Below are 10,017 nucleotides of genomic sequence, written 5' to 3'. Positions count from 1 at the left end.
ACTGTGATGGAGTAAAGAATGGAAATTGGTGTGGGAAGGGTTGTTTCCTTCTGAGGACTGTGACCGAAGATTCCAGGCCTCTCTCCTTACCTTGTAGATGGCCAACTTCTTCCTGTGTCTTTTCACATTATCTAACCTCTGTGCCTTTCTCTGTGTCCAAATTCTCTTATAAATTTTGTAAGGACACCAATCATTGGATTATGGGCCTACCCAACTCCATATCACTTCATCCTGATTACATCTGCAATGACCCTGTTTTCAAATAAGATCACAGTTACAACTGTGCTATAAAAAGCACATACAAATCCAAATTTGACAAATCATACTATATTATTTAATAGCAATAAACATTATGCATAATTTATTTTTAAATTCAGTGGCATTAGCACATGCACAATATTGGGCACCCAATATCCATTTCCAAGGAAAAAAATCATTTTTAAAAACCTTGTTTTTATTAGTAAATCTAGGTAAAGAGCTGCTGGTTTTTGAGTTATTATTGACCAGAGTTACTGAACACAAACCAAACAGGCACACACAGCCTAACAAATGCCAGTGAATTTACTGAGAAAATAAAACAATATTAAAATCTGTTGAAACTGTCAGTGCAACACATGGGGAAAAAATAGACCTCAAAACTAAATACAACACAGAAATAGCATACTAAGGTGTCAGTGAAAGTCCTGCTACTTTGGGAAAAGCAGCTTGTGATGCTAGTAAGCAGTTAAGGTAGCTTTGGGGGGCTCTTACTAGACACTAAAATGAAGGTTCTTTTTTTTTAAGATTTTATTTATTTATTTGAGACAGAATGAGAGAGAGAGAGCTCATGAGAGGGGGGAGGGTCAGAGGGAGAAGCAGGCTCCCCGCCGAGCAGGGAGCCCGAGGCGGGACTCGATCCCGGGACTCCAGGATCATGACCTGAGCCGAAGGCAGTCGCTTAACCGACTGAGCCACCCAGGCGCCCCTAAAATGAAGGTTCTTAACCTGGGCCTGGAGGAGTGTGTAAAATAATGCAATAGGCACTTGGCGTATATAAGCAGTTGGGGGGTGGGGAGCATTCATTGCTTTTATGGGGATCTCAAAAGGATCTTTGATTTAAAGAAGTTTTTACATTATAAGAGGGACGAGACAGTGAATATCTAGGTGACAAATAAGATAGCCAAAGGTGGGCAGTGGCCGGGAATCCGATTTCTCAGCTCAGCGCTGGTGCGAGGGTGAGCCAGGGCCCAGCCAGGCGGTCGGGGAATCCCGAGCCAGAGGGAGGGGGCGGAGCCAGGGGAAACAACACCCGCCCCTGCCCCTTCGGGACCCCAGGGCGCCCTTGTTTACCTCCGGGCATTGGACACTCGAGACAAAGGGGAAAGGGAGGGAGGGGCCTTCTGAGGGAAACTCCACCGGCGGGAAACGCCTTACGGAAAGATCGTTTGGTAACACACCAGAGGCGGGAACAGCTGCCCTCCCGCGCCGCCCGCGCCCCTTCCCAGGTTCCCCGCCACCTCCGGCTTCCTGGGGTTCTGTCCTAGCCTCAGCGGCAACGGGCGGAGCTGGGCAATCGGCGCGCTGGGCAAGCTCCTCAGCCTCTCTACGTTTGTTACTCTTTGGACGGAACAGAGGAGAGACACTGAAGGGTTACACGGCAGAGCGACTACAGCTCCCGGGAGGAGACAACGCTCTGGGGCCGAGTTGGGGCGGAAGAGAAACACGGCCTGGACGGTGGTCGGAGAACGGGTAGGGCGGTCTGCTTGTTACCTCAGCACCTGGAAACCCTGCCGACTCCGACCCCTTAACAACCCTGTTTCCCGACTTGGTATTTTTAAATCTGGCGGGGCTTTCCCTTTCAGGCCAACCACTCCCCCCGTTTACCGCTCCAGCCAGTCAGCGTCAGGCCCGCCATTTTTCAAACCCTTTTCCCGCCGCCAATCAGGATCGAGCAGTACATTCCTCTCCTGACCGGTTCTAACGGGTCTGGGAGTTAACGACCTGGGCGACCCACCGAACCTGCTAGGCTGGAGCTGGAGGGACGGGCCTGGCGAGACACCGGCCAATCGGAGGCCTCCGTGGCGATAGGGCGGTGCCTACGGGAGTTTGAATAATCACCAGAACCAATCAGAGAGGCGGGGGTGTGGCCTGCGGCCCGGCTCGTCAAGTTGCCGTGGCGCGGAGAACTCTGCAAAACAAGAGGCTGAGGATTGCGTTAGCGATAAACCAGTTCACGCCGGAGCCCTGGGAAGGAAGCGTCTCTGGTGGATCCGGCCTCTCCGCGGGACTCTGAGGAAAAGCTACCACCAGGCAAGGATCCCCTTCGGCCCCTTCGTGTTCGTGGGCCTGTCGTTCCCCCTTTCCTCACAGCCTTCTAGCCGGCCTGGGCACTGGGGCTCTCGGGGTTCGACCCGGCGAGCGGAATCTGGGGTGCGGGGCCGCTGAGGGCCAGGGGCTGTGGAGGGCTGGCGGTCGGGGCCCGCGGGAGGGCGGGAAGCTCGTCCGGGCCCGGGTTCAGTCATTTTTTGAATGTCGGTCGCGAGGCGACAACTCTTTGGGGCCGGCGACGTGGAAGCCGGGGGAACATTTCTGTCAGGAAAAGGGTTTCGACGGCGCTCCTGCCGTTCCCTTCCGCAGCCCGGGCCTGGGCGGGGGCGGGCGGCGGGGGGCGGCGTTTCGGGCCTTCGGGGGCGACGCGGTGATCGCGTGAGGAGATCGGCCGCGGCTGTTGTGGTGGGTGCCGGGAGGAGGGCGTGTGCGCGGAGGCGGCCGCCCGGGGCGGGCTGGCGGGGGAGCCTGGCGCTGGCCGCCTTCCTCGCGAGAGGGGGCGGGCGCGTGTTTGGGCGGGAAGCTGAGCCCCGCCAGCGTCCACCCACCGCTTGTCTCCCCGCTGGGTAGACGCCGACTGTCACCATGGGTAAAGGAGACCCCAACAAGCCGCGGGGCAAGATGTCCTCGTACGCCTTCTTCGTGCAGACCTGCCGGGAGGAGCACAAGAAGAAGCACCCAGACTCTTCCGTCAATTTCGCCGAATTCTCCAAGAAGTGTTCGGAGAGATGGAAGGTGAGACCGGAATTCGGACAGAGCTAAGGGTTTTTCGGGTGTGTTTTTTTAGGCTCTAGGACCTTAGCGGGGGTAGGTAACTTGTAACCTTCAACTTGGCGACGGTGGTGACTCGTCCAGGTATTTTGTTCTGAGTTTGGGGCAGACTACCTTAGGTTTTCGTTCACTTCCAAGACTGCTAAAAGTAAAATGCTGCTAACCAAGGAAAATCTGGCGCTTAAGGATGATCTTGATCTTTTTTGGGTGCATGTAGCTTGTAGTTTTGCTGTACTTTCATTCTTCCTTTCATGCCCATAGACCATGTCTGCAAAGGAAAAGTCGAAGTTTGAAGATATGGCAAAAAGTGACAAAGCTCGCTATGACAGGGAGATGAAAAATTATGTTCCTCCCAAAGGTGACAAGAAAGGAAAGAAAAAAGATCCCAATGCTCCTAAAAGGCCTCCGTAAGTTCATTTTCAAATCAGTCCAATTGCCCCGTATTTTTCAAGTTTATTAACTCTGTTGCTTTCTTTCAGGTCTGCTTTCTTCCTGTTTTGCTCTGAACATCGCCCAAAGATCAAAAGTGAACACCCTGGTTTATCCATTGGGGATACTGCAAAAAAATTGGGTGAAATGTGGTCTGAACAGTCAGCCAAAGATAAACAACCATATGAACAGAAAGCAGCTAAGCTAAAGGAGAAGTATGAAAAGGTTCGTTGTCTCTTTGAAAGCCAAGATGTTTTCTAAATAAGGATGTTAGAAATAGGTATGAACTATAGAGTTGGGAAGTTTAGTTCTTCTTGTATTTATGGTTGTCAGCTCTATTTGGAGAAGGTCTAGTGAAAATTGTACATTTAAGAACGTAAGCTAATTGAAACTTCTTTTCTTTTGACTGAAACCAGTGTTTGTAGTATTGGTAGATTCCTGTATATAGACTTATTTGTAGTTCTGGGTCTCTTGGTTTTAAGAAATGGAGGGCCAAATACTTTGTTTTATGTAGATGTACCTAAAATTTGAGGGGGTGGGCAATATGAGGTAAATGGACATTGATAGTGAAAATTCTGACATCTACAACCCCCTCATTTTACATCATTAGCTTTTTAAAGCCTAGAGAACAAATGCTCTCAAGGCTGAGTTATTAGACTCTGAAATACCTCTTTGGACAGTCATCAGGGTTATTGGTCAATAATCTTAGATTGTTTACAACCTAGTGGTTTTTACAGTTGAGTAATGACACCGGATGCTGATTTTATTTTTTGACAATATTTCAGGATATTGCTGCATATCGCGCCAAGGGCAAAAGTGAAGCGGGAAAGAAGGGTCCTGGCAGGCCAACAGGTTCAAAGAAGAAGAATGAACCAGAGGATGAGGAGGAAGAGGAAGAGGAGGAAGAAGATGAAGATGATGAGGAAGAAGAGGAAGATGAAGAATAAATGGCTATCCTGTAATGATATGTGTGGAGTGTGCGTGTGTGCTCAGGCAATTGTTTTGCTAAGAATGTGAATTCAGGTGCAGCTCAATATTAGCTTCAGTATAAAAACTGTACAGATTTTTGTATAGCTGATAAGATTCTTTGTAGAGAAAATACTTTTTTAAAAATGCAGGTTGTAGCTTTTTGAGGGGCTACTACATACAGTTAGATTTTAAAGCTTCTGATGTTGAATGTTTCTAAATATTTAATGGTTTTCTTAATTTCTTGACTTGTGTATTGTAGCACAGCAGACTTGTAGGAATTAGTATCAATAGTAAATTTTGGGTTTTTTAGAATGTTGCATTTTGTTTTTTAAAAAAATTTTTGTAATAAAATTATGTATATTATTTCTATTGTCTTTGTCTTAATGTGCTAGGTTGCTTTTCACTTTAAAAATACTCAAGGTCTGAAACCATATCCGCTTTTTCTTGTATTTCTGCCTAATAGTTCTCAGACACAGTTGATTTAGTAAAATGTTTGGTTAAAAGAAAGTTAAACATGCCCATATTCTAATTTACAAAGTATTCTTTAAAAAATAGATCTGGAATTTATTGAACTTATAAAATTGGTGCAGTTTTACAAAATGAGTTTTTTTTCTTGACATTGCTATTCATTTATTACTAACTTGTCCCTTGGGTTTGTTTTTGTTTTTTTTTAACTGACTTTGTCTTTAGGGAAACTTTCTCTTTAATATTAATATGAGGCAAAGGAGCTAATATGGTGAGTATATACCTAAAACCGTAAATTTTTAAAAACATCTTTAGTAACAGGTTAAAGTTTCTGTTGATTATGAACTAGTTCAGAATAGAATACCAGAATGAATTTTGGGTTATATCTTTAAAAATTATTGTGGTTTTAAGCTTTAGAATTTTGGGTAACCGTCAGAAAGCACTTGAAGTGGTTGTTGTGATCTGCCATGACTAAATTTCACTAGGATTTATATTTATTGGGGAAAGCAATTATTTGAGATGCTCCTTTGAAGGAGCAATTGCTTCTATTTGAATTAAGATTATTATTTTGAACAATTATCAGAGGCTTCTAGTGAAAGTCAACCTCTTTTGGTCAAGTGGTGACAGAAGAAACCTATTTGTTGATCGTTTTATAGTTAAACCTGACAATCTTGATTACCTATCAAGTTTTAAAATAGTCAAAATTCTTATTACCCAACCATGGGAGTTTTGGTTATTTGCCATATGCCATATTTGAGTAAGTTTTTGGTAAGGAATATATCATTAAACAGGAAATACCAAAGTTCTGTTAAATGGAAGTGATTTAATAGCGTAATTACCGGAGCAAATAGTCAAAAATCTGCAGACCTCTGATTGTCTTCTTAATCTTATCCCAGTAGTTGCACATTTAAATGTGGAGCTTTTGATGATCAAAATGAAAACAAACTTATATTTTAAAAAATAATTTCTGGTGTTAAGTGGCTTAATAGTGCCGGAAATTAGGGTAATGTATTTTAGAGGCATAACCTAGGTCTGGATCCCAGTTCCCCCGCTCTGTAAATACTAGCTCAATGAACTTTATTTTTTGACATATGTCCCCATTTGTAATACGGGGTCAGTACCCACTTCACAGCGTTTTAATGTTAAAGGAGAAAGTTAAAACTATCTAAAACACTACTACGTGCATAAAGAGATTTTAAATAGTTAATTAAAATTGAAATAGGGTCAAAGTCTTGTTTCCTTCAGGATTTCTAAATCTATAAATTTTAAGACCCATGAGGCAGACCAGATTTCTTGTCATCTTTTTGGGAGTTTTTGTGACTGCTTTAACTCTTCTTTTATATAAAATGCTTTTCGTGTCTAAGCTGAGAACGACTCATTCTTAAGAGCTGCTCTAGAATAAGTTCAGGATTTAGGGTGAGTCATGTTTGATATTTTTAAGTGTGGATCAAGATTTCAAATCTCTCTGAAAGATTATATCAGTAAATTTTCAAGACTAGGTTACTTTAAGGAGTGGTTCTTTTGGAAACAGGGTAAGAATTAGGTTCCATGTACCATGTACCAGCTGGTACATGGAGGTGTTTATGAAAACTCCCCCCCCCCCCCCTTTTTTTTTTTTAAGAACTATGTCTATCTTAGTGATACAAAAGTAAAAGCTATGTGGTGGTTAGTCTGTATTTTGGATTCCCAGCTACCTTGTTGTCCTAGGAGACAACCACAATAATATGATTTATCCTTCAAGACAGACTGAAGCACAAAGCATCATATACACAAATGGAAGCTTTATTTAATGCTCTGCCCCTTACTCTCCTCATTTTAGAAAATGTTCTATCAGTACAGTACAACAGAGCTGACACTTTGAATAGCTAGCTGCGTAGTATCCTATTGGATAGATCATAATTTAATCCGTTCCCTAAAAGTAGTTGTATTTTTTTATGGACAATATTTCCACGAATATCCTTGTATGTGATTTCAAAAAATCGTAACAAAAATTTTAAGTTTATGCATTTTAAGATTTGATGATTATAACCACTAAAACCTGTACAGTTGACCCTTGGAACAACATGGGGGTTATGGGAGCTAAACCCTGCCCCTCACGCTGTCAAAAATCTGCATAGAACTTACGACTTCCCAAAACTTTACTAATAGCCTGTTGATGAGAACCTAAACCGGTAGTTAATATGGTCAATCAACACATACTTTGCATGTTATATATATTTCATATTGTATTTTTAAAGTAAGCTAGAGAAAAGAATATGTTAGTAAGAAAATCCTAAGAGAATACATTTACAGTACTGTAAAAAATGCACGTTTAAGTGGACAGTGCACAGTTCAAACCTACTTTGTTCAAGGGTCAACTGTATTTGGTATATGCTGGAAACCTCTTAACGTTTTGTTAACTTATGAAAGCCGGCCAAAATTGCTGTCAATAGATGTTGTATTAATACATACTGCACAGCAATGAATGTTACAGTCAGTGTCTATTTCCTCATCTCAGCAAAATAAGTTATCAAACTTTTTAATCTTTGCTATTTTGATTTATAAAAAATGGTTCCTCCTATTAAAAGTTGAGCATATTTTTATGTTTAAGAGCCATTTGTTTCCTGTGGTCTTCTGTCTCCTGGGTCTCTGTATTAGTAATCTGTGGAGATTAAGGAAAGTGACCCTTTGTGACTTACATTGTAAATATTTTTCTCCTTGTCAATTTCCTTTTGAGTTTATGATGTTTTCTTTATGCAAAGATTTATTTCATGTAGGCAATTTTATTAAATCTTTAGTGGTTTTGGGGGAGGCCTTTCCCACTCAAAGATAAAAATTATCTGCTTGCTTTCTTTTAAAAAATATTATTTAAATCTTTGATCCTTCTGGAATTTATTTTGGTCGACTCAGATAGGGGCTCAAATTTTTTCTTTCCAGATGGCAGCTACTACTTTTGGTCTTTTTATTTGTAAAAGCTGGATTAGAAGATCCGAAGGTTTCTTACATATTGGAGCAGTCAATTGCAAACTTGCTCAATAGATGACAGTATGCCTTTTTGTAAGTATTTTGTTTTTAAACAGCATTATTTACTGTAAGTAGTAAATCATAAACTTGTCTTAGACTAGTACAAATACAGCATTATCTTAAACCTATTACTACATATGTCACTAACAATGTTCTACAAAGCAGCAATGATTTTATTTCTTGGGGAATAGCAAGAAGAAAGATAAAGGAGCTGTTAGGTCACTGCATAAGATCCAATCCTTCTAAAAATCTCTCTCTAGAAATAACCCATTTTTGGACTTGTTCTCATGAGGTTCCTATTGGAGACTGGCATTTTCAGAGAAAGGTAAGATACTGGCAGAAAATGCAAAGATCTATAGAGTGTAGACAGGGAAAAGGCTGGATGTGGTAAAGTGATGAGCATACAAGAAAGTAAGCTCTATGAGGGCAATGAATTGTTTTAAATTTTGTATAATGTTCTATACCCTGTGCCAGAAATGTAGTAGGTACTCTATAGTTAAAAACAAATATGCCCAGGATAAAGAGGGCAGCTACTATTTAGCTCAGTCCTGTTGTTGGATGGAAATGTGGGTCTAGGATTCCCAAATATCCCAAAATCTAGATACTTTTTAGAAAGTGAAATCTGAATCATAAATGTTGGCAATGAATTCAAATGTCAGGTTCAAAGAAAATGTCTGCAGGTAAGATTCTACCCAAGGGTTACGAGTTTGCCAATTCTGTAAATAGGTAAATGTAAGATAGTTAATATTTACTTGAGTTAGGACTGTTAGTAAGTTTATGTATGCCTTCCAGCTAAGCATTGTTTTTATAGCTGTATAAAACTTCTCACCCTGGCTGGAAACTCCTCTGACTTCTTATCCTTTAGTAAATGTACATATAGACATTGTTTCTGAGGTCTTAATGGAATTTCATTGGGCTTCTGAGCCTCTCTTCAGCATTTATAGTGCAGACTTTTCCCTTAGTGAGCCTCATCCTAGGAGTTACCGTATCTTATAGAATAGTGGACTCAGGAGCACAGAGTGTCACATTTAAAGAAAAGTAAAATAACTTTTAAGCAACATGGAGCATCAAACTTCAGAACTGGAAATGATCTTTATACCAACCGATCCAGTCTCCTTCCTTCAGGAAGACATGGCAGTCAACTAGGACAATCAGTATCCTAGGGCAGCAGGTAAGATAATAAAACACTAATTCATTTACATATGTTATTCTTCACTCTTCACATTTTTCCAATAAAGATGAGATGGCTTATACAAGGGATAAATTAAAATACAGATGGGGCACCTGGCTGGCTCAGTTGGTAAAGCATGAGACGCTTGATCCTGAGGTCATATGAGTTTGAGCCCCCACGCTGGGCATAGAGATTACTTAAGAAAAAATACAAACAGACAAAGGGAAAAACAAGGTTATGAAGGAGATTAAGAGTGAGGAGATGAGGAGTTTACAATTGGGACTTGGATTAGAGTTTGAATAGGTCTCTGTTTCTTACTGGTTTGGTAGCATCAGACAAGTCATATAACCTTTCAATTTCTTCATCTATAAAATTAGAAAATTTGAAGATTAAATGAGGCAATATATTTAAGACACTTATCTGGGTGGCAAGTGATAGTAAATAATGTTAGCCAAAAGAATATAAACCAATATGTATGAGTAAAGATAGTTGCTATGTAAGAGTATCAGATTCAGTTCCGAGATTTTTTTAATCTTTTTTTTCCCATCATGGTAAGTGTACTCCTTAATCATCTATATCACCCACCCCTCTACCCATTTCCCCTCTGGCAACCTTTAGTTAAGAGTCTTTCTTGGTTTGTCTCTCATTTTTTTTTCCTTTGCTCATTTGTTTTGTTTCTTAAATTCCACATGTGAGATCATATGGTATTTGTCTTTCTCTGACTTATTTTGCTTAGCATTATACTCTACCTCTGTCCATGTTGTTGCAAATGGCAAGATTTCATTCTTTTTTTATGGCTGTGTGCTCATTGCTGTGTAATACTGATGAGTATTTAGGTTGTTCTTGGGGGTTTTTGCTATTGTAAATGGCAGTGCTATAAAAATTCCTGTACCAATTTCCTG

The 10,017-nt window shown here is 41.2% G+C and overlaps 1 protein-coding gene across 1 annotated transcript; it reads left to right on the top strand.

Annotated features, from left to right (window-relative positions):
* The first annotated feature begins 2,127 nt into the window (after nt 1-2,127).
* On the top strand, nt 2,128-4,839 carry HMGB2 (high mobility group box 2). Its single transcript, XM_045880132.3, has 5 exons — nt 2,128-2,289; nt 2,878-3,042; nt 3,340-3,485; nt 3,558-3,732; nt 4,293-4,839. Exons 2-5 carry the CDS (start codon nt 2,893-2,895, stop codon nt 4,452-4,454), a joined length of 633 nt encoding a protein of 210 aa, XP_045736088.1. The 5' UTR covers nt 2,128-2,289; nt 2,878-2,892; the 3' UTR covers nt 4,455-4,839.
* Nucleotides 4,840-10,017: the final 5,178 nt, after the last annotated feature.

This window comes from Mirounga angustirostris, unplaced genomic scaffold (genome assembly GCF_029215605.1).
Source record: "Mirounga angustirostris isolate CCGP_5_RB_7025 unplaced genomic scaffold, mMirAng1.0.hap1 SCAF_2, whole genome shotgun sequence".
Taxonomy (NCBI): Eukaryota; Metazoa; Chordata; class Mammalia; order Carnivora; family Phocidae; genus Mirounga; species Mirounga angustirostris.
Note: the sequence above shows the minus strand (reverse complement) of the source record. Positions and strands in the feature narration are given on the sequence as shown.

Coding starts and splice junctions, on each gene's coding strand:
- HMGB2 (XM_045880132.3), top strand. CDS start 2,893: ATGGGTAAAGGAGACCCCAACAAGCCGCGGGGCAAGATGTCCTCGTAC. Junction 3,043..3,339: donor AGTGTTCGGAGAGATGGAAG/GTGAGACCGGAA, acceptor TCATGCCCATAG/ACCATGTCTGCAAAGGAAAA. Junction 3,486..3,557: donor AATGCTCCTAAAAGGCCTCC/GTAAGTTCATTT, acceptor GCTTTCTTTCAG/GTCTGCTTTCTTCCTGTTTT.